The 25875-nt window shown below is 37.8% G+C and overlaps 1 protein-coding gene and 2 long non-coding RNA genes across 12 annotated transcripts in view; 1 reads left to right on the top strand and 2 right to left on the bottom strand.

Moving 5' to 3' along the window:
* Positions 1–9152, bottom strand: part of LOC123768756 (SAC3 domain-containing protein 1) — a 20353-nt gene extending 11201 nt beyond the window's left edge. Inside the window, exons 1-4 of one of the 8 annotated variants that reach the window (XM_069316277.1) lie at positions 4566–4733; positions 4146–4272; positions 2494–2582; positions 2049–2237 (exon numbers count right to left, since the gene is read on the bottom strand). In XM_069316277.1, coding sequence (XP_069172378.1) covers positions 2049–2237; positions 2494–2579 — 275 coding nt within the window. In that variant the 5' untranslated portion in view covers positions 2580–2582; positions 4146–4272; positions 4566–4733. The other 7 variants (XM_045759525.2, XM_045759526.2, XM_045759522.2 and 4 more) reach the window with 7 other exon arrangements.
* Positions 4873–24496, top strand: LOC138358430 (uncharacterized). 2 transcript variants are annotated; one of them, XR_011225363.1, is made up of 4 exons: positions 4873–4985; positions 22485–22705; positions 23717–23792; positions 24353–24496. It is a non-coding gene; the product is annotated as an uncharacterized lncRNA (long non-coding RNA). The 2 variants fall into 2 exon arrangements; XR_011225364.1 differs by lacking the exon at positions 4873–4985 and adding an exon at positions 22022–22378.
* The window catches only part of LOC138358429 (uncharacterized), a 14004-nt gene continuing 12450 nt past the window's right edge, over positions 24322–25875 (bottom strand). For both annotated transcript variants that reach the window (XR_011225361.1, XR_011225362.1), the window contains exon 4: positions 24322–24420. This is a non-coding gene — a long non-coding RNA (uncharacterized lncRNA). The remainder of the gene's footprint in view (positions 24421–25875) is intronic.

Genomic DNA, 25875 nt, shown 5'->3' with positions numbered 1-25875 from the left:
TAAAGGCCCATCAACCAGTGAAGCCTCACAGGCAGTCCAAAAGCCTTCAACCAGTGAGGTCTCACAGGCAACCCAAGCGCCTTCAACCAGTTACTGCCTCACAGGCAGTCCAAGCACCATCAACGAGTGAGGCTTTAGCAGTTGGCAGTCAAAACTGACCTTGTCTCATGAACGGTACAGTAATTTTAAGTGTTAATTTTAGTGTTGTGTTAAAATAAGTTACGTAAATTGTCAAGAATTCTAAATTTCAACATGTGTAGTATCAATCAAGAAGATGAACTACAACAAGGTAAGTCAAGGTGTCTGGTTGAATATTTTATAATTATATGTGGCAATTCAAATTATGTTGTTTGTGGTATAAAAATTGTTTGAAATGTTCACTTTTGGGCTTCTGGGGTGAAAAAATCAGTTAATCTGGAAAATGTGCTCATCTGGCACGGAGTCCTTCCCATATACAGCAGTCCGGATAAGCGAACTTCTACAGTACAATTAATAAATGCAGACAATAAGCCACAAAAAGCATGGCTGAAAATTACACCCCCAAGCCATATCTATAAATAAAAATAGTAATGAAGTTTCAGTCCATCCTGAACCATTATCAATTTGTTTGATACAGCTGGCCCTGATAATGGTCCAGGCTTATATCAAGGCCCCCTCCGCCAGGTCAAACTACTGATCCCCTCCCCAGGATGCAACTCCACAACAAGCCAACTAGCTCCCAGGTGCCTATTTACTGCTTGGTGAACAAAGGCATTAGGTGATAGGAAATGTTCCGAACTTCTGGTTGTAAATGAACAGAACTATATCTGTCCCAACTGGGACTCAAACCGGGATCCCAAGTTGAGAATGAACCTAAATGTTCTACCAAAATCTTTATTTCTGTCATATAATCATTTATCTAAGAAAATGTATTTCTGTGATTAAAATGATAAAGCCATTTCTTGAATTTCAACTCCTGTTTCGTTTGTACAGGTATTTATAAAAAACCAAAGTTGAATGTAATGAAACACCATTTTCTGGGTGAGCTCTGGAGGCTCCCTGGAGCTATCGGGCTAATATGCAATTCATTAGACCAGTGCATTAGTCATAGGAGTTCAGCCATGATCAAACACCTAAATTATTGGGATCGTTTCAAAACTTTCAAAATGTACTCTCTAGAAAGGAGATGAGAGAGGTATCAAATAATTTAAACATGGGTCAAACACCTAAATTATTGGATTGGGAAATTACTGGAGTGACAGGTCCCAAACTTACTCAGCAAAATAACAATATACTGGAGTGAATAATATAGAAGAAAATGCAGAAGAGAGTCAGTGAAGAGTAGAGGTGCCATAAGCACAATCAGAGAACACTGTATGAACATCAGAGGCCCAAAGTTGTTCAATATCCTCCCAGCAAGTACAGTATAAGAAATATTGTCAAAAACAAAAGTGGAAGTCTTCAGGAAAAAACTGGACACTCATTTTGCAAGAAGTGCCAGACCAACCAGGCTGTAGTGATTATGTGGGACTGCAGGATACTCCAAGCAACAGCCTGTTGTACAAGCTCTCATGAGTCAAGCCTCGAGGCCGAGCTTGGGAAGAGCCCACAGAACCTCATTCACGTACAAATTTTAGGAATAGTTGCTCGAAAGTTGAAGTATAATCCACCTTAATCACAGATGCCAAAAATAATGATGATAAATTTATTAAATCCAGCACACTCCATCCCAGCTATACTGATTACAAATATTCCATAATCTTTTAGATACACACAATCAATTGACTCAGGTCACCACCTCATTTATAAAGATTTATTAAAGATATTTATCTTATACATATCTGTCAAATTTCTGTAAGGCACCTAAGAGTTGTGCTTGACATTTTTAGTATTTCTGTGGTGATAAATAAAGGCATTCTTAGCTTGAAATATGATCCCTTTAAGCACTGTATGGATGACCCAAAAAAAAAGTAAAATACCTGTACAGTACATTGTACATGCATAAAAATTGGAACAGCTTATACAGTGCTACCTACTAGGGTAATGGACTAAATTAATGATGTACTTACCTAGTTAACAAATATTTCATGGTTTTTATCAACACAGGTAAAGGGCGAATATCAGATGCCTTTATCTCATGACCAGCTGCTGAGCGAGAAAACTCTTTAACCATTGCTCTAGGCTGAACGTAATTCAGCCTTCCACCATTGGAATCAACTGCCATTTCCAAAGGATGAACCAAGTTTTCTCGTTGCCGACTGCAGAGAATAAAAACTATATAGAATTCTTAATTATGTACTGAATGTATCAAATTTCATGGAAGAGCAAATTCAATTTTAAAAGCTCATTTGGAATTGCACAATTGCCTAAAATCTCAAACTAATTCAATGGGTTATCCTATAGATATGGTCTGCACATGAAAAACTAAAAGCTACTCATATAGTCATGACATAAAAATAAAAATATTATCCCATATTATTCTAGAGCACAGGAACAGTGTTCAAGACAACTCACAGTCGAACTTCTGCATAAGGACACATTCCTAGGCATGCTCCCACCAGGAACCTTGGCGTATCCTCCTTTTTTTTGTCAGTAGCCATTATCTGCAAATTAGACTCTGATAAGAGCACTTGACAAAGGATTAGAGCCAACAAATAGTACATACAGCCAATTTCTTGAGGTTATCTTGAAATGATTTCGGGGCTTTTTTAGTGTCCCCGCGGCCCGGTTCTCGACCAGGCCTCCATCCCCAGGAAGCAGCCCGTATCAGCTGACTAACACCCAGGTACCTATTTTACTGCTAGGTAACAAGGGCACAGGAAAGAAACTCTGCCCATTGAGTTGAGTTGAGCAATGTTTTGAGTTACAAACTGCAATTATAATTTTCAAAGGAAACATTGTTAAAGACTATTATACTCACCAAGGACATGTGCTTACAAAATAAGATCCATATTAAACATATATAACAAAACCTAAATGTTATAATGGTAAAAACAAAATAAAAAGAGAGAAAATGTAATTAGTGTACATGTTTTGTCTTTACTTTGCATAGGCCAACACATCTGCATCTAAAAAACAGTTTATTCAATCTAAAGCAAACGTAACTTAAGTATATCCTTTTAAAAATATACCCAAGCTTTGCTCTACACGAATACTGAACTCAGCCTCAGGTTATGAAGTATAATCTCAATAAAATGGACTACTATATTTGAGATTGGACCAGCTATGAGTTTTCTAAGTTTCTATTGAACTGAATTTATGTAATTTTTCAAAATTTATTCACAGGTTTTTTGTTTTTCCCTAACAGTAAATGTCAAATGCAGCGTAGTGCATATTTACACACCCATATATTATTTACATATACAAACATACATTATCATACATGTTATATGTATTATCATTGATCATTTGTTACTTTCAGAGGAAAAATGGTGAGAAACACAGTATAAGAAGATCACTATTTGATACTGTACTTAAATTATGGATACAAGTCAAATTGTACCAAGAGACTTTACAACTTGGTATCAATTGTACCAAATTGTAAAATTAGCTGGCAAATTGTTTTTATAACTAATTTTAAAACCTATTTAACCTTATCCAACTTAACTTAACCTAACCTAACCCAACATAACTCAATCTAGCTCAAATGAACATAACAGTCTCGCCCTAGCTAACAGTGAGTAACTTAACGATATGTGTTGGTTACCACAATTAGAAAACGAGCTTTGTCAGAATGCCTATGTATGATTTGACCATACACCTAAATACATTGGGTGCTGCACTATAATAAAGGGCCATAGAGTATTGTATTACAGTAGAGTACTGTACCTGTATTAGTTAACGCACCCATGCAATGATGAGCTATTTGGACGCAGGTCCATCAGTCGATGCACCATTAGGATACTAGCTCATGAGAATTAGGATACCCAATAATGTAACCCGAACAAATCTTGTGTTAGGCCTTTATAAAGGTTTATTATTCAGGCAATTATCCAATTAATTCCATGAAAAACTTTAAGCCATGTGCTCTTTTCCAAGATGCGGAGAACACACTGCTTTATCATGTATAACAAAAATTACTATATTTCTGGCTAAAAACTAAACCATCTGATTAACATAGAACAGACTAACTAATATGTTATATACAATTAAGCTTAATATTTTACCTTTTCTGTTTAGTAAGAATTCTTGACTATGTTCCGAACCTTAATGGAATCTGACCCATATATCAATCAGGTCAACCCATGTGTTGCGTTTCCAAAAGGGTCGCCCATGTTAGAATCGGTGAACGCCCTAGTAATATTGTTGAAAACATCTTAATAACTTATTAAACCAAAGGTCTTTTTATGTCAGAAGAACGGCAGAAACTGGATCTATATATGAAAACTCTTTCAGGACAAAATTTAAAGTAAAACTAAAGATATTTGTAGTTGTATAAAAGTTGCATTTTTCATTGGTCGTAGAGCCGGAAATCCGCAATATTCATCTCAGAACAATGTTTATTTCACACAGAATCGTTAATAAACGTAAGATTTTTATACGTCTCAAGAAAGATAGAAACATAATCTTCATTTTAAATGCCTTACCATGGGCATATTTGTATTTAAAGCGAAGATACGTGTATTTTTCTAATCGGCGAGCTCCGATCCCGCACAGATCGAGCAACGGAGTAACACTCTCAGAACAATGCTTATTTCACGTAAATTCGTTAATAAACGCAAATGTTTTTATATGTGCTGAGAAAGATAGAAATATAAGCTTCATTTTAAATACTTTACCATAGATATATATAATGTGATATATATAATATGAGATATATAATAATAAAGATATATATAATGTGGATATATATAATGTGGATATAATGTGGATTAATAAAGATATATATAATGTGGATTACATGTGTTTTAATAATCGCCAAGCTCCGACCCCGCACAGACTACCCGACAGCGGTCCATAGAATTACCCAAATCGGCCCAAAACTACACAAATCGTCCTAGCATTACGTAAGTAATGAAGAAATATGGTATATTTACTTACTATAATGTTGGTGCTACACGTAGAACATGATCAAACCTATTTTTACTCTGAAATAATCTAATATCATAACGAAATGAGACGTAAATATGTAAGAGGTGACGCCATAGGAAGTCGACGGTCCAAGCGACAATTGTGTGGAGCGACTTATCCAAGATATATGGTCGCCTGGAGAGTGTTTGCTGCCATATCAGCCTCCTGTATACAGTGATCCAGTCCTTTTCGTTTATAGAACACCGAACCCTACACGCCCTCTGATATATTGCTTAATTAACAAATATTCACAAATAAAGATTATATTTGTATATGTTATCAGAAAGGCAGATATAAAATAGTTTTTGTGAATCCATCACAGAGATTATACCTTATTAGAGAGGAAAAATATTCATACTTTAAACAAGGCTTCATGGCCGACGCTCTCCTTACCGATATGGGAACTATGACCTTCCGAAGATCAATGTTAATTTAATCTAGATATTGTAATAAACGAAGTTTTCTATGTCATCATAAAGACATAAATATAAGCTGCATGTTAATACTTTGGCATAAATATAACTGAAGTGAAAGTGAAGATATATGCCTTTTTATAGTTACTTGATGGCTCACTCAGGGAGTGTGAAGGCCTCCACACAAGCCAATCAATTTTTTTTTTTTTTTTTTTTTTTTTTTTTTTTTTTTTTTTTTTGAGATATATACAAGAGTTGTTACATTCTTGTACAGCCACTAGTACGCGTAGCGTTTCGGGCAAGTCCTTAAGCCTACGGTCCCTGGAATACGATCCCCTGCCGCGAAGAATCGTTTTTTCATCCAAGTACACATTTTACTGTTGCGTTAAACAGAGGCTACAGTTAAGGAATTGCGCCCAGTAAATCCTCCCCGGCCAGGATACGAACCCATGACATAGCGCTCGCGGAACGCCAGGTGAGTGTCTTACCACTACACCACGGAGACTGCAAATAATTATATAATTTTATAATTATTATAATTTTATAATTACTTTGCATATATGCAAAGTAACGCCATAGGTCTTTATGTCAGAATAAAGACATGTAGACGATAATGTAACTACATTTCAAGGAAAACATATCTTAATATAATTATTAAATGAATGCAAAGTTATGGTTAAATAAATAGCCAATACCACACAATCGCCGGTGTCCGGACACATGAATAGTCGCATTAGGTGAAAGGAAATGTACCCAACCATTTCCATTTACCCAACCAGTTTGTGCACCCTATACTCATCCTCTGTGCGGTAATTTATTGTGCACCCCATACTCATCTTGTTACCAGTAGTTTGTGCAACCCATACTCATCCTGTGACCCGTAATTTATTGTGCATCCCATACTCATCCTGTTACCGGTAGTTTGTGCAGCCCATACCCATCCTGTGACCTGTAATTTATTGTGCAACCCATACTTATCCTGTGACCTGTAGTTTATTGTGCAGCTAATACTCATCCTGTGAGTCATAGGACATTGCGCAACCCTTTCTCATCGTGTGAATCTTTGTTTACTTTGCTCTCCATATTCATCCTCTGCGCGATATCAAGTTCAAGTTTATTTATTTATTTATGCATATACAAGAATGTACATAAGGAATGTGATGATACAAATATGGTAATTACAGTCTTGTAAAGCCACTAGCACGCGCAGCGTTTCGGGCAGGTCCTTAATCTAAGAAAATTTTAAGGAGGTAAATACTTGCAAAATTTATAGACAAAAAATGATAACAGTTACATGAAATGAAAAAAGAAGATGAGAGAAAATTGTAGGTACAGTATATTAAAGCACATAGGTAGCTAAGATTGATTGCAATGACAGCTTGAATGGTAGTTGACAAAAATTGGTAGGCACAATACAGCAGAAACAATATAAGATTGATTGCAATGACAGCTTGAATGGTAGTTGACAAAAATTGGTAGTCACAATACAGCATATGGCTAGCACATAAAAGAAGACAGCAATGAACACAATGATAAGGTTAATTGTTTGATATTACATAAAAATTAGGAGATTGGGTAACACTAGGTACAGAGCAAATTTAAAGCTCAGTGTAGGAAACTAAGAAGATGAAGTTAGGTACTTTTTGGTTTTGCTTTTAAATAAGGCAAAGGTTTTACAGTTTTTCAATTCACTTTTCAATTTACAGTTTTACAAGTTCAAGTATGTTTATTGAGATAAGCAATAAATACATCTCAAAGGGATAGAGTAGCTTAGGCTATTTCTACCCCCCTCTACTTCAAGTCCCTCAAGGGGCGCACAAATTCAGTGAGTACAAATAGACATATAACAGTACAAGAATCTCATTTAACATTGCATACAGCAAGTACAGCATATAATTGTTACATTCTTGGGGCAAAATTCTTGTAGCTCCTAAGTATACTGTCTATTATACCATTATCACACATCCAAACAATTTGATGTGGTACACTATTTATTTCCTTATTTCTATATTTTTCAATAAGGTGACACTCTAATACATAATGTTCTAAGGTGTGGGCGTACGGCATACTACATAATTTACACTCCTTATCTTTTTCACTGACATCAACACCGTATTGCCAGATATATTTGTATCCTAATCTTAATCTCATGTAAATTGAATCCTTCCAAGTTGACTTTCCGTTACCATAGGTGAAGGACGAGTTTGTGTTTATTACTGAATAATTCTTAAGTGTGTTACTACTATCCACTATTGCCATTCTTTTTATCATTTCTTCATCTTCATTTCTTCTTATTAATGTTATATATATACATGTACACATAATCATACATACATGTACATATATATATATATACATATGCTGTAGATCCAGAGAAATGAAATATGGAATTTTCCGCATACAAATGATTATTGTTTCGTGATCGTCAATTGCATATATACATATACATACAAATACATTCACATACAAATACATTCACATACATATTCAATCACCCACACAAATACACACATCAATAATCTTTGTATCACAAGTGATTCAACAAGAGGCTCACAAGTCACTATACTAGGCACTTTACATCTATGGTGAGTCGTCCAATTACTAGTCTTGCGCTACACCCACCCAACTGGGCGGCAGCTTAACAGTCATGTGCTCTACACCCACCCAACTGGGCGACAGCTTTACAGTCATGTGCTCCACACCCACCCAACTGGGCGGCAGCTTAACAGTCATGTGCTCCACACCCAACCAACTGGGCGGCAGCTTAACAGTCATGTGCTCCACACCCACCCAACTGGGCGGCAGCTTTACAGTCATGTGCTCCACACCCACCCAACTGGGCGGCAGCTTAACAGTCATGTGCTCCACACCCACCCAACTGGGCGGCAGCTTAACAGTCATGTGCTCCACACCTACCCAACTGGGCGGCAGCTTTACAGTCATGTGCTCCACACCCAACCAACTGGGCGGCAGCTTAACAGTCATGTGCTCTACACCCACCCAACTGGGCGGCAGCTTTACAGTCATGTGCTCCACACCCAACCAACTGGGCGGCAGCTTAACAGTCATGTGCTCCACACCCACCCAACTGGGCGGCAGCTTTACAGTCATGTGCTCCACACCCACCCAACTGGGCGGCAGCTTTACAATCATTTGCATGAATTACTTACAGTAAGCAAATTTTAGATACTTCACTAAGATTTTGGGCAGCACATCATTATAAATGAAGTACTTACACTTTTCTTGGACACCAATGATGGTGTTATCTCTGAATTCCGCGATTTTTTTTAAATTCCAGTACTGTATATAATGACGCAAAGTATGCGAATAGTTCTGCAATAGTGATCCTATCCTGCGACATAATTTACATACATATCTACTTCTGTTTTGTGTATTAAAATTACTACATTTTTATGTTAATTTATTTCTGTAAATGATGATGATGATAAATTTCAATAAATGTAAGTAAGAACATAAGAACGGAAACTGGTCGCGTAAATGGAAATGGTTGGGTACATTTCCTTTCACCTACCTAATGCGAATATTCATGTGTCCGGACACTGGCGATGGTGTGGTATTGCCTATTTATTTGACCATATCTTTGCTTTCATTTAAGATATGTTTTCCTTGAAATGTATTTACATTATCGTCTACATCTGTCTTTATTCTGAAATAAAAACCTTTGACGTTACTTTGCATATATGTACATTAATTATAAAATGGATTGGCTTGTGTGCAGGCCTTCACACTCCCTGAGCGAGCCATCAAATAACTATAAAAAGGCATATATCTTCACTTTCACTTCAGTTATATTTATTCCAAAGTATTAACATGCAGCTTATATGTCTTTCTGATGACATAAAAAACTTCGTTTTTTACAATATCTAGATTCAATTAACATTGATTTTCAAAAGGTCATAGTTCCCATCGAAAGGGAGAACGTCGGCCAAGAAGCCTCGTTTAAAATATGAATATTTTTCCTCTCTAATAAGGTATAATCTCTGTGATGCATGAACACAAACTATTTTATATCTGCCTTTCTGATAACATATATAAATATAATCTTTATTTGTGAATATTTGTTAATTAAGCAATATATCAGAGAGCGTGTAGGGTTCGGTGTTCTATGAACGAAAAGGACTGGAGTAGTTTAAATAGCGAACGCATACCAACGAATAACGCTAGTATCTATATAACAAATTTATTGTCATGTGGAATTGATTTAACTTCCAGACACTTTTTTTTAATAAATATTAAATATTTTGTGGCTGTTTATGAAAAATATTATTATAAATACACATTCTACTTGTTAATATTACCAATTAAATTAGCGACAATTTGAGCCATGAAATACGACGACTGGATCACTGTGTACAGGAGGCTGTTATGGCAGCAAACACTCTCCAGGCGACCATATATCTTGGATAAGTCGCTCCACAAAATTGTCGCTTGGACAGTCGACTTCCTATGGCGTCACCTCTCACATATTTACGTCTCATTTCGTTATGAAATTAGATTATTTCAGAGTAAAAATAGGTTTGATCATGTTCTACGTGTAGCACCAACATTATAGTAAGTAAATATACCATATTTCTTCATTACTTACGTAATGCTAGGACGATTTGTGTAGTTTTGGGCCGATTTGGGTAATTCTATGGACCCGCTTGTCGGTCATGGAATGCAGAAGCCTACGCACTTGCCAATATAGTGTGTAATTAACAGAGATACGCTTATAAAGCCTAAAATATTATATGCCTTCAGAAAGACAGAGATATGCTCGATATTGTGAGTGCACCAAAGGAAATATATCTTGTTGGAGGACAAAGATATATCAATTCTAAAATAAGTTTCGACTCGCTCGGGCGAGAGATAGCGCGACTCTCGCCCCATCTATTGGAGATTCTGTTCACCTAATGACCCAAAGCCTCCTAGCATTACTTAAATAATGAAGAAATATGGTATATTTATTCACTATAATGTTGGTGCTTAATGCAGAACACGAGAAAACATATATTTACTATAAAATAATATACTTCCATTATGAAATAAGTAAATATGTGGCCTCATAGGAAGTCAACGGTCCAGGTGTCAATGTTGTGGAGCGACTTATCCAAGATATATTGTTGTCTGGAAAGTGTTTGTTGGCATATCAACCTTCTGTACATAGTGATCCAGTCGTCGCACTTCTCTCCTTAAATGATCGCAAATTTAGTTTATTATATTAACAAGTAGAATACGTATTTCTAATAATATCTAACATAACTAGCCAGAAAATATTTAAGACTTATTGAAAAATACATGTCTGGGAGTTAAATCGACTTCATAGAACAATAGTGTTGGTCTATACTAATCGTTATTCGTTAGTATGCGTTCGCTACTTAAAACATTTACTGTACTGATGTAAAATCTCCCATGTCTCTTCGCACATGGAACACCAAACCTTACACACTCTCTGATATATTGTTTAATTAATAGAGATTCACTAATAAAGCTTATAATTGTATGTTATCAAAAAGGCATAGATAAAGTCGTTCTTACGTTTTAGTCACAGAGATTAGATATTAGTAAAGTAAAGTTCATTTTATTCAGGAAAGTACATAAATAGTCGATTTATAAACATAATATTGGATTTATAGATAGAGCTAGTACATACAATACCTAAAGCCACTAGTACGCATAGCGTTTCGGGCATATTATTGAGAGAGGAAAGATATTTATATTTAAACAATTTTTTTTTTTTACCGACGCTCTCCCTATTGATGAGAACTACAACCTAATGAAGATAAATGTTAATTTTATGTAGATAGTGTAATAAACGAAAGTTTTTAATGTCATCAGAGAAGCAGAAATATAGGCAAATTTTAAATCCCTTGTCATAAATATAACTATCAGATATTATGTACCACGCCCTGCCCTGGTGACTCTCTATTACTCCCTTATCTATCCATATCTCAACTATGGTATTTGTGCTTGGGGCTGTACTACCCAAAATCACCTACGTCCTCTAATTACTCAACACAAAGCTGCTATTAGGACACTATCCAATTCTGGCCCCAGACATCACTCGGTACCCCTACTCAAATCTCTGAATATGTTAGACATTAAGTCACTGCACATTCTCTCATGTGTATTATACATATATAAAACGCTAAACTATAATGCCAATCCTGATCTCAAAAGCTTCATAGAAGGTTGTAACAGAACCCATGAGCACCACACCAGAAATAAATACAGTTTTGATATCCCTAGAGTACGACTTAATCAAACCAGAAATGCTCTACAAATCAAGGGGCCCAGAATGTGGAATGACCTTCCCAACCATGTTAAAGACTGTACCTCTCTCAACCAGTTTAAGTTAAAAACGAAGCTATACCTAATAAATTCCCTGTAACCTACCTTACCCTTCTATTGTCAACCAATGTCTGTTTTTCTTTAAAGAGCGCTGTTTGTCGACATAATTGTATTTGTGCTGCTTTGTCATCTATGTTTTCATTTCTTGTTTTCATTCTACTCATTATGCTCAATTAGTATTAAGCTTGTCATTTAAGTTTATCATGCCCGAAACGCTTTGCGTAATAGTGGCTTTAGGCATTGTATGAAATTGAAATTGAAATAAGTTTATTGAGGTAAAATACACACAAAGGGATGAGGTAGCTCAAGCTATTCTCACCCCATTCAGTACAACGTGTTAATATATACATAGACACACATCACAAATAAACATATTGCCAAACATTCTGAGAGGTAAACATATACATTTCCTCCTTCACAAGGAGTATGTTATCAGACGTAGACACAAATACTTTTATGACCTAGGTATACTGTATAGACAATTTGCAAGAGACATGCAGATAATTCAACAAAATATTACAATCTTGGTGCAAAATTCTTATGTCTCTCAAGAATATCATCAACCTTTCCGTTGTGACACATCCAGGCTATTTGTTCAGGAACAGTCCTTATCTCAGTGTTTCTAAATACATTAATCAACGGACAATCAAGAACATAATGGGCCAGGGTGTGAGACCTTAACATACCACATAGTTTACACTTCGTGTCATTATCATGAACATCTATCCCATATTCCCAGTAATATTTGTACCCAAGCCTGAGCCGCATGTACACAGAGTCACTCCAAGCATTTCTCCTATTACCATAAGTGAAATGGGTGTTTTGACTCACATACATGTAGTGTTGCATGGTTTGACTACTCTCATACATTATCTCTCTCCTCTCCACTCCCGCCTGTGCCTGAATATTTCTGATTTTGCTTCTTATTTGTCTCATTGTGAATTCACATTCAATGTCAACTTGTGGTTTTGATGTGGCACGTTTGGCCAAGTCATCCGCCACCTCGTTGAGCACTATTCCAACATGAGATGGAATCCACATGAATTTCACACTATAACCTTTCAGCTGTATCTCAGTTATTCTTCTCTTACAGTCCTCAACTATAGACATGAAGACTGGGTTTCGACTGTTTAAGGACTCCAGTGCTCCTCGGCTATCGACAAATACAAAAACATTTTTGTCGTTATGACGTACTTCCTCCAAACACGCCAGAATGGCCTGCAGTTCAGCTTGTGTGGATGATATATAATTACTAAGCCGGAGTTCAATTATCCTGTCCACAGTCCCAAACTCCGTATAATCCCTTATTAGGACACCACACCCGGCCCTGCCATCCTCCGCCACCGACCCGTCGCAATATACATGTAAACTGTTGCCTCTTGGTAACCGAGATATCATGCTTCCATACAAACACCGTAATTGTCCCGGTTCATGATGAATCTTTTTCGCCTTGAGGGGTACAATTTCGACGTCTATTTTCTGTACTTTCCAGGGAGCAGACATATTACACTGTCGAGAGGGTTTACAGCAGTCAAGTACGTCGTATTCCCTGAGGTCATGAGCTAATCCCCTCGTGTAGCGTGTCTCCCTCAGTTTCCTGGAAGTGTGTACGTCACTCAAGCAGGTCTGAACGCTCTCAAACAGCTTATCCCCTCCTTTTCTCCGCATGAAACGAATAGATACTCTAGTGTTAATGTCACGGACTCTATCACACACACTCTGTAAATTTAATTCCATTCTCATTATTTCAATCATTGCATTTCTTTGACATCCAAGAATAATCCTCATAGCCTCGTTCTGTATCAGCTCTATTTTTTGAATTCTGCCTTGGCCTGTGTAAGACAATACGGGTGCTGCGTAGTCTATCAGGGACCGAACAGTACTTATTTATAACATCCGCAAGATAGGTACCCCAACACCTTTACCAGAAAAAGCCAGTGCTTTCAGAGGATGCAGACGGGCTTTACATAAGGTGCTGATATGATTTATTTCAGCATTTTTACTCTCACATGTGTATCCAACATACATGCCCAGATACTTGTACTTCTGCACACGGCTCAGTTCCACACCATTTAGAGTAAGTGTTATATTTCTTCGTTTCCTATACTCGTATTTGGTTTTATCTGCATTTATAACTAAGCCTAACTTGTGACAGGTTGTACCAAGTATGTTAAGAGCAGTTTGAATTTTGTTCCCAGAAGTGCCTTGTATAAGAATGTCATCAGCATATATGATCGTCGTGACCCCTGGAGGATACATCTCTGATGCTAATCTGTTCATTAATACATTGAATAAGGTGGGACTTAATACTCCCCCTTGTGGGGTACCTAACTGAAACCTCCGTTCCTCAGACATGTAACCCTGGTAATACACCTGACCTTTTCTGCCTTGTAGATAATCCCTTATCCAGTGTAGCAATCTCCCTGTTATTCCCAGATTGGCTAATTCGTATAAGATTACTTCCCCATTGGCTTTATCAAATGCTCCTTGTAGATCAACAAAAACTCTACAATTGTCATCCACATTAGACAAACACTTTAAGAGACAATCCGCAGTACTTTTGCCTTTGATAAAACCAAAGAGATTACTGGACATGTTATCACCTATAAGGTAGAGTAGCCTATTTAACAAAATCCTTTCCATCATTTTACAAAAGCAGGATATTAAGGAGACAGGTCTGTAGCCTCCGTTAGACTTAGGGATAGGAATGATGACAGCCTCTTTCCATTTTCTTGGTAACTTTCCCTCTCTATAACTCATATTAAACAAATCAAGTAAGGGACTAGGTTTCATACCGGCTAAATAATTAAGTATGTCATACGTTACTCCATCTTTTCCCGGAGCAGTAGAGCTGCCACTTTTTATAGCATCCAGTAGCTCATCGTGAGTTATCTCAGTGCATGTTATAGATCTTGTATTTAAGGCACATAAAGTTACTCCATTTCTAATATTTTCCCATGACTCAATGGTGACTCTCGTGTCTGCAGGTAAGGACTCCATACCAGCAGCACTTGCCCATTTATCTACTAACTCGTTAGCAACTTTCCCTGGATCTGAGTGAGCAATGAATTTGGTCTTACAACCCCTGACTTTGTTTACTGCTCTCCATATGTCTTTAAGGTTCTTAGTATTACCAATGGACTGAGCAGTCTTGCCAGTATCTGTCCCGCGCCTCCTTCCTCACCTGACTGCATTCCCTAGCCACTTCCAACATTGTATTTTTCTCTTCATCCCTCATTCCATATTTTAACCATTCTTTATGTGCACTCCGTAGCATTCTCTCCCACCCCTTGACTTGCTGATCATTGGAATATTTAAATTTCTTAGGTCCATGCGTCTTGCTTCCCCTGCCCCCGTTATTTTCCCTCTGTACTAATTTCTCTATGTTCTCGACCATGTCCTCGTAAAAACTATCAACGCAGAGCGGCATGTAATGTTGATACCAATCTCCCATATTTTGAATAAAATAAGTTTTCATATCTTTATTAATATGTAGCCTTTTCCTTTGAAAGTGGACTTGTTTTTTCCCCAGTGGTAATTCCACGTTCAAGGCAAAGTGGTCACTAAGTAGGTCCCGAACAACCCGAGCCTCCCCCATAATCCCCTGAGAGTTTAAAAGGCAGGCATAGTCAAGCCGTCCTCCCCTGATGTGAGTTGGTTCATTGTTTCCCAAGAGACAGGTATCTGGATGATCTTGTAGAAACTGTAACCACTTGACCCCATTAGTATTAATACTACCCACTGTCCCAAGGCTTGTGTGCCGAGCATTAAGGTCCCCAATGACCAGTGAAGGATTAGTATAAATGCAGTCAGGTAAATAGTTAGCGTCGAAGCAGTTCCTGGATACATACAAATTAACTACAATAAATTCCCCTTCCCTTAATGATAATTTAACACAGACACTCTCTATACCTTGCGTTTTTGATGGCGGTTCTACTAACTCTGCTGGTATGGAGTTCTTAACATAAATCGACGTGCCTCTGACGTTATTTGCGGCGAAGAGGTCAAACCCTTTATAGCCATTTAATTTCAATAATCCTTCATTCCTATCCCCTGTCTCCTGGAGAGCTACAACATCAATATCATTTCCCATCACATAACAATGAACATCTGTAACCCTGTTTCTTAAACCATTAACATTCCATGACAACACTTTCAGTCTAGGGTGATCCATTATTAATCAATTCACTGTTTAAGTCATCCCCAATAAGTTCACTAAATGATAGCCATACCTTGTATAACATCTCCCACCTCCTCCCAAGTTCACCAGTAAAAGCGACATTGCGATTCTCAAGAGATTTTTTCAGCCCTGAGACGTCCATTATTGGCCCAAATGATTCCTTCATTTTATGTGTAATTATAGGGTTCTTCCTTTCACTACGACTATCATCATTCACACACACTTCACTTTCCTTCATTTCATCACTCAATATTTCATTCTTGTCCTCAACCACTATATCCTGATTATCCTTCACCGTTCTGCGATTTTCCTTGACCTCCTGAACGTTCAATTTCGCCTCGATGGACTCGATTCTCTGCCCAAGATGTCGGAGGAACTCACCAACTTTTCTGAGTTCAGCCCACACTTCCTTGACCGTATCATTATGGCCCTCTTTCTGAGCCACAGTAGCCACTTCACTCACCGTTACACTGTCCCTGCCGGAGTCCTGAGTGGTGGCGTGGCTGCTTGTTGCTGGAGCCTGCCTAAGTAAAGGTGACTCCTTTACCCACGCATTCGTCCGGTTCACTGGCACTGTTTGGTTCAGACTGTTTTGCTGTGCTCCCGGTGTCTGTGTAAGAGCTCTTGCTTGCTCTGTAACATTCACCGGGCGGATAACACCCATACTCGGCCTCTTGCTACACACAGCCGAGCTGGCATTGTGAACACCTCCACAGTTGCAGCATCTGGGAACTATTTTCTCCCCCAGATTAAGTCTGCTTCTACACACATTAGAGAGGTGAGACTTTCCGCAGAACCGACATCGTGGATCATTTTGACAGCTCCAGGATTTATGGCCCCATCTGCAGCATTTCAGGCATATTATGGGCTCTTCCACATACTTTGCTACATGCCTGTAGCCAGCCCCGGTGATGAACACTTTCTCGGGAACTTCACCTCTCACTAGAGCCACCACCTGACTCCTAGCTTCACCTTTAATAAGGTGACGCTTGGCCCACACAAATCGTTGGTCGTCGAGGATGAACTCGGGGTCTAGAATCTGAGGGTATTTGTAAATAATTACCTTTGTCAGCTTCTCGTTCCCCTCCGGTATTTCCATAACAATTCCATCATATCCTTGCTGGCTAAGAAACATCACTGCCTCCATAGAACCTACCGTTAAGTAAGGTCTGTTTACACCTTCCTTCAGCAGGGGCTCGAACTTGCGGTGTTCTCTTCCAAGTGTGACTGTCCACAGCAGCTTCTGATGACAAGCCAGCGTGCATGAGGCAGGGAAGAGAAGCCTCCACCTCCGCTGACCCTCACCTTCCTCACATCGTTCCGTCCGTTTGTCTGCATCAGTCTCGGCGTCGTTCTTCATTCTTTTGTCATTTCCGTTCAGTGTACCATTACTGTCCACACTACGCCTTGCATCCTGTCTTCTTCGTTTCTTCTTATTCCTTGTCAGAACTTCTAGATACTCGCCCTCCTCGTCTGACTGGCTGCTTTCAGAGTCCATGTTAATAACGCCGTGAGAAGTAGCCATGTCTTCTGGTGACTGAGTCTCCATCTCAGTACCCAGCATGGGGGGAGGGGGGGGGGAAGGTGCGGAGCAGGTATCTTGACCCGACCGCGTCCCAGGTAAGACTGTTGTTTAGAAAAATTGTGTAATACGCTTTCCATTAGGAATCGTTTTCCATTTGTAGGTAGTAACTAAGTGATAGTAGCCTATCCACCGCTGCCCATTGGATGGGGGGCGGTGTGCAGGACAAACATGTCAATTGTGACACTAGCTCTCCACATAAGTCAGTTGCTTAATTTAGAAACTGTACTTGTGATCGATCTCGAACCCATTAATGATATGACGACTTATACTGAATTTTGTAACTAGCTCATCAAGACTGTAACTTGCTTAGCTAAATGAATTGTGGGGTTCAGTCCCTGAGCCCATTATGTGCCTCTGTAACCCTTTCCACTACCGCCCACAGGATGGGTATGGGGTGCATAATAAGTGACCTAGACTAACAACGCTTTCCATAAAACTATTACAAAATCCACTATGAGCTCTTTTTGATGCAAAATTTAGCCATTTTTGTCACAACTGTTATAATCTCATCCCTTTAATAATCATAGTAACCGAAATATTCATATTTTTTATATACAAGAGATGAAACAGAAAGTCATAAGCTAGATCTGTGTGTCGCTCCTGAAGACGTCAGTAAGGAGACGAACTTTTAGCAAATACCTTCCTGTGATTGGCTGTTGCTGGGAATGCCAACATTCTTTCTATAATTAAATGCAAACTAAGAAATACGTCTTTTTTGCACAACAATATCTTTATTCAAACACAACCTCTTCGTTTTGTACAAGATAGAAATTTCCATCTAACTGAATAATCGCGTCCAGTAAGAGAACGAAGCATTGTATCATCGATATTATTCGCGTCAGGCAACCCTCACTGATGACGTCACAAGCTAGGTAGCCAGCCCATGTTTCTGTAACACTCGTTACATCCTGCAGTATTTAATTATCACTTTATTAACGCTTTTAAATACTTAACCCTTTACTTTTTATGTAGATTAAAGTTGAAGCAGAATGTCATAAGCAAGGATGGTGTGCGGAATAAAGGTGATTTATTAAGTGGATGGAGCCTTTAGCTGATCCCTTCCTGTGATTGGCTGTTGTGTGAATGTCAACAAAGAGTTTCTACCAAATGATATGCCATTTATTATGCACCCCATACCATCTGTGGGCGGAGCTTGGAACCTCCTACCCGAGCACAACAACCCGCCTTATGGGTTGCTGTTTGGCTATTTGTAGTGCGTTGGAAAAAAACTAGATGGCGCTAGTTGTATTTTGTGGGGTAATTTGTTATAAGTGTAATTTGATGTCAACAGATGGCGTAAGCTGTACCTTATGGCCACTGTTGACCAGCCAGTTGATAGTGTTCTCCTCTGCCGACAGGCCCACAAACATGATCGAACGCACAAAATACTTGAATGTGGCCAATTTTTGGGTGGACTCCTTTACATTTACTGTGTAATAGTTATACTTGTATATAATAATATGTATTAAGAGTAAACGCTTAACATGTAATAATAATAAAAGCAAAGTCAGAAGCTACACGCCTGTCGCTACATATCTTGTGTGTTAATTTTGGGCGCTCTTGTACTTGTGCGCTAGCTAGCGTTCACAACTGATCTCGCCTGCAAGGACTAGATTTAGTCAATCATAATGATAATAATGTGCATTTATTTAGGGGAATAAATTTTTGGGCCCACTCGGAAATAATCGAAACATTATAATAATTTGTAACGGTTCTATTGTTACGTAAAGTATGGTGACAAATAAACACAGACACTCAGATTCAGATTCAGATGTTTATTCAGGTAAGGTATATACATACAAGTGATGTTACATTAATGGATTGATATATAGATAGAGCTAGTACATACAATGCCTAAAGCCACTATTACGCAATGCGTTTCGGGCAAGAAAAACATTAATATCTAGAACTTAATACTAATTGAGCATAAAAAATAAAAAGTGTTGAGAACAAATACAAATAAAGATAAAAAAAGGGGGAACATGACTGAAAAAGCAGCACAAATACAATAGGTTGACAAACAGTGTTGATTAAAAAAAAAAAGAAAATAACAGACATGGGTTGACAATAGAGGAGTGAGGTAGATTACAGGGAATTTATTAGGTAGTGTTTAGTTTTTATCTTAAACTGGTTGAGAGAGGTACAGTCTTTAACATGGTTGGGAAGGTCATTCCACATTCTGGGCCCCTTGATTTGCAGAGCATTTCTAGTTTGATTAAGACGTACTCTAGGAATATCAAAACTGTATTTATTTCTGGTGTGGTGCTCATGGGTTCTGTTACAACCTTCTATGAAGCTTTTAAGATCAGGATTGGCATTATAGTTTAGCGTTTTATATATGTATAATACACATGAGAGAATGTGCAGTGACTTAATATCTAATATACTTAATATCTAATATACTAACACTAAGATACTATATATATATTTGGTCGAATATACAGAAGTACACAGGTGATACGTTGGTGTGAGTTGAGCGCACTGAGCGTTGGTACAGTATCTCGCAAGTGTCTGCTCTAGACCACACTTGAAAGTAGACTAGTTAATGTTTGCTATTCTTGTTGCTTATATTGCTCGGGCAACACCTCACCGTGTTGCCCGGGCAACGCCTCACCTCATTCATCTCCAAAGGTTGACAGGAATATTAACACTATATTTGGAGCGAGTATATTATTGGGATAATCTACTCGCTACAAATTAATTTTTGTTGTATTAAAAACACAAAAATACCATAGGGAAACATCGCATCTATTGAAGATACAGCGATGACATATTTGTATGTGTGAAAACCCTCCTGGAATTGTCGCGATTAAAGGATCTACTTATCCGCAACTCAGTGCTTAACTTTACCCATTAACTAGGCATCGATGGTACTCTCCCTTTCCTCCATGTCTACGTGAGGACCTAAGACAACTTTCACCACAGAAGATTATACTAAACCCACCAACACTGGAATGTGTATTAATGGTCAGACAGATATAAGAATAGTGTATTAAACACAACTATACTCAGAGCCCTTACTCATTGTCCTGACTGGTATAAAATCTACAAGGAACTGTAGAAAAGCCTTCAAGTATTAGGTACACGAATTGAGAAATCAACACCCATATCAGAAGATATTTAGAAAAATTGTGTAATACGCTTTCCATTAGGAACCGTTTTCCATTTGTAGGTAGTAACTAAGTGATAGTAGCCTATCCACCGCTGCCCATTGGATGGGGGGCGGTGTGCAGGACAAACATGTCAATTGTGACACTAGCTCTCCACATATGTCAGTTGCTTAATTTAGAAACTGTACTTGTGATCGATCTCGAACCCATTAATGATATGACGACTTATACTGAATTTTGTAACTAGCTCATCAAGACTGTAACTTGCTTAGCTAAATGAATTGTGGGGTTCAGTCCCTGAGCCCATTATGTGCCTCTGTAACCCTTTCCACTACCGCCCACAGGATGGGTATGGGGTGCATAATAAGTGACCTAGACTAACAACGCTTTCCATAAAACTATTACAAAATCCACTATGAGCTCTTTTTGATGGCAAAATTTAGCCATTTTTGTCACAACTGTTATAATCTCATCCCTTTAATAATCATAGTAACCGAAATATTCATATTTTTTATATACAAGAGATGAAACAGAAAGTCATAAGCTAGATCTGTGTGTCGCTCCTGAAGACGTCAGTAAGGAGACGAACTTTTAGCAAATACCTTCCTGTGATTGGCTGTTGCTGGGAATGCCAACATTCTTTCTATAATTAAATGCAAACTAAGAAATACGTCTTTTTGCACAACAATATCTTTATTTCAAACACAACCTCTTTGTTTTGTACAAGATAGAAACTTCCATCTAACTGAATAATCGCGTCAGTAAGAGAACGGAGCATTGTATCATCGATATTATTTGCGAAAGGCAACCCCCACTGATGACGTCACAAGCTAGGTAGCCAGCCCATGTTTCTGTAACACTCGTTACATCCTGCAGTATTTATTTATCACTTTATTAATGCTTTTAAATACTTAACCCTTCACTTTTTATGTAGATTAAAGTTGAAGCAGAATGTCATAAGTAAGGATGGTGTGCTGAATAAAGGTGATTTATTAAGTGGATGGAGCCTTTAGCTGATCCCTTCCTATGATTGGCTATTGTGAGAATGTCAACAAAGAGTTTCTACCAATGATATGCCATTTATTATGCACCCCATACCATCTGTGGGCGGAGCTTGGAACCTCCTACCCGAGCACAACAACCCACCTTATGGGTTGCTGTTTGGCTATTTATAGTGCGTTGGAAAAAAAAGAGATGGCGCTAGTTGTATTTTGTGGGGTAATTTGTTATAAGTGTAATTTGATGTCAACAGATGGCGTAAGCTGTATCTTATGGCCACTGTTGACCAGCCAGTTGATAGTGGAGGATGACAGTCATTCATGAGGGCATAGCTATACCTGACGAATGTGACTGTCCCTTCACCAAACAGGAACTAATCAGAGCCAAAAAAGGTGGTAAGGACACTGCACCAGGTGCTGATAACATTACATACTCAATGATCGCACATGCAGGTCCTGCTGGAGAACAAGGAATATTGGACGTCATCAATGCATCTTGGCAGCAAGGCACACTACCAACCTCTTGGAAGAAAGCAGACATCATACCGATTCCTAAGCCGAAAGAACCTGGCAATTACAGACCCATTTCATTAACATCATGCGTTAGTAAAACTGCAGAACGGATGGTCTTAAATAGGCTACTGTGGAAGACTGGAGACCTTCATAAACACATATTTGGCTTCACTAGAGGAGTAGGTACTACCAGATGCAGTTTAATGCTGACAAATGTAAGGTTTGGGGGCTAGGTAAAGATGAGATAGATGGTGTAGATTGTTAAGAGTATTAAATTTTTTGCAGGTGGTAAATTCTCCCTGAGCTGGCACTGCTCTCCAGCCTGGGATGTTGATTGGTTAGTCTTCAACTGCCTCCCAACATGGTAGTGAGGTCCTGAGCTGACATGCAGTGAGGAACGTGGAAAGCTTCCTGAATTGGCACATGGTATGCCTCCCTTTCAAACCAGCAGCTGGCACAAATGTTCCAGCTAACATCAGAATAGTGGATGAAGCCCACACTAAAATGTAAGTGGTACAGTAAATGGACCCCCCCCCCCACCCTTTTGACACTGAACAGTTGGGAGGAAGGGGGGGGGGAGAAAGTGTGGCTTATAGTTCTATTGCTACAGAATCTTTTAAATAATAATAAAGTATAGAATAAAGTATAGAATATATAAAGTATATAGAATGAAGTATAGAATAAAGTAGTGTTGTGTACATTGGAATTGGAGGGTAGAAGTTAATTGCTAAAAACCTATTAAATATTAGGGTATGGAAGTCTAGGCTTAGGCTAGTGGGTACCATATCTGCAAGTTTAGTCCTTTCAGGAATGTATTGAATAGAATGGTATGTTGAAATTGTGAAAATTGTAATGTGGGGCATTAGATCTTAAACAGCATAGTTGAGGGTGTTTTATTAATAATTTTAATGAAATGTAAAATCTTGTTTAGTTAACATTAAATGTTTGTTAAATAAGCTTTAATCTATAAAGGTATAACACTGTTAAGGGTAATCATGAGTCAAATAAAGTTAATGGCAGGAAAATTTTTGTTCTAAGTGATGGTATTTTTCCCTTGAAAGTAAAAAAAAAATATTCAATGTTTACTTTAGCTTGGTTTTAAATTTATATAGTTTTCCAGAATGGGGTTTGGAAAGTCCAGAAGTCCCTCTGTCAGTTGGAAGAGTTAAACAGAATCAGGCGAGTTGTAGTAAAGGTTAATCTGAATAGATTTGCATAAAAGTAAAAATATAGTAATAACTTAAACAATATAGCATTGGCTAAAGATAAATGTAAATTGCCATTGAAGTGCAGTTGTGGATAGTTTCTCAAATGACATTTACTGAAACTTTGCAAATTGATGCCATATATATTTATATTGCTAAATTAGATCTTTACTACTGCTACTAGAATATGTAGGAAAGGTAAATTTGTTAGAAATTTTTTCCATCTGAATTTTTAAAGTAATGAATGCTAATTTGAAAAGTAAAGCAAGATTGGCTTTAAATCTGAAATTAATTTGTTGAAATATTTTTCAGGTGAAAGTGATTATGATGCATGGACTGGCTTGGAGTGAGGCTCCTTTACTCTGCAAAAGAAAATCTACAAAAGTGGGTGAGTTTGAATTTGATGTTTTAGCTATATCAATGACCTAATTGTAATTCTCTTATCTAGTCCATTTATAGGTGTGTAACCATGTCCTACTGTTACAACCCACAGGGGATGATGCAGTTTGTACTGATCCTACTCCATTTCATAAAAGGGGATCAGGCAGTCCTGCAGATTTCCCTGGCTTGGCTTTTTCAGAGCTTTGCTCTACTACCCATCTAATAAATGGACTAGATTTGCATAGGTTTAGGGACCCTTAACAATGGTTACATTGTTAATTCTCACAGGGCTTGTTTGCTGAATGGGTGGATGCCTCCACAACTTTAGTGCCTGGTATGCATTTTACAGTGCTTTCAGTAAAGTGTATGTACAATGTGTTGATGGCACTAAAGTGGTGGATGTAATGCACCCATTCAGGGAACAAGCTCTGCACTGAAATCAGAGGAAGGGATAGGCCTGCTGAGCCTATTTTAAAAGATAGGCTGTTAGGATTTTTGGGGCTTATTATTTGGCATTGGTGATAATAAAAGTAGTGTCCCTGTTTAATGTTTATTTTTCTTTTACAGGTGATTGTCTCTGGAGTTGTCTTGGCCTTTTGGATCTTCTGTTCATCTAGGAGCACCTGTCTCACAACCTGAAACAGTAATAAATATTAGATGTATTATAAATACTATATGTAAAACTTATTAAATAAAACAATTTTAATGAAACTTTATATACCTTATCCTGAAATTATGCTGGAAATTATTGTTTACTACTATTGATGCAATGTTTAAACATCTGAAATTTTTACTTTGAAAATAAATACTTGGTAAAATTTACACCTATTTGTAACTTGTTACATAGGTGCATGCAAAATGCATTGAAAAGATGTAAAAGTGTACTACCTACTCAATTTACATAAACTAACAAATATTGCAAATTAGTCTGAAATATTAAAGTGGAAGAAACTTTAATCAATATTTTAGTCTTCATATTTGAAAGTAAATTTAAAGCTATGCAACACCTAAGCTTTGTACAAATTGATTAAATTAACTAAAGATCATTGTTAAATTTACAAAACATTAGAAAAGTGACACTGAAGCATCTATACAACATGGTTTTCACAAAGTCTTTGGTAACTTAAATTTAATCAAAGCTCTTAAATGATTTGTCTGCCAAACTTCAGATATTCTGAAATATTTTACCTAGATTAAAACCATCATTGTTTGAAAGGGCAAAACAGATTACTGTCAATTAGTTTGACCTAACATCTGCAAGGTCCTGAAGGAATGGAATTTTTTTTGTAAAACTTTGTTTGCTAAAAACAAACCCTGCCTAATGAACCTGCTCATTTTTTTTATAAATGGTAATTGCAACATTACCAAAGGCCATTGTTTTAATAGCCAAAGTACCAAATGAAAGACCAAGAAGCAACAAACAGGTACATGGTAGAAAGGACAAAAGAATGGTTACGAGGACCCTTTCATTTGTTAAAGAAATGACTGGGAAAAATGCTGTCATACCACAAGTGGTCTTAACCCTTGTCATATACATCACTGACATTAATCTAAATATTACCAACCACAAAAATTGCTGATAACATGTTATAAAGAATATAATATTGAGGCCTTAATGCAGCTCTCTAACTACAAATAGTAACAAGACTGGCAATTTCTTATTATAAAACAGAAAAAAATCCAAGACCTTACACGTGAGCCAGAACAATCCATATCACAACTACCACATTAAAATGAAACAACAATGAAGGTAAGGTAATTACCAAAAGAAGGCACCAAAGTGCGAAATAATCAGAGGGCGTTAAATATCACCAAGAATGCCAATACGAGAACAAAAACGCATAAGGCGAACGATATCAAAAGTATCCGATTCACCTAGAATTCTATCGAGGGACAAGTGACTGCGAGGGACGGTCGGAAAGCAAGACACACGCTCGTCCTGGAAGTCAGGACATTCAACATGGATATGCACAACTGTAAGAGGGACAACGCAATTCGGACAATAACGAGCAGGGCGGCGCTCCATTAAGTGACCGTGGGTTAAGCGAGTATGACCAACCCACAGCCGTGCCGAAGCAGTGTCCCACCGC

The sequence above is a fragment of the Procambarus clarkii genome, chromosome 83, assembly GCF_040958095.1.
Source record: "Procambarus clarkii isolate CNS0578487 chromosome 83, FALCON_Pclarkii_2.0, whole genome shotgun sequence".
In the NCBI taxonomy this organism is placed as follows: domain Eukaryota; kingdom Metazoa; phylum Arthropoda; class Malacostraca; order Decapoda; family Cambaridae; genus Procambarus; species Procambarus clarkii.
This window is presented reverse-complemented; position numbering and strand designations above follow the sequence as displayed.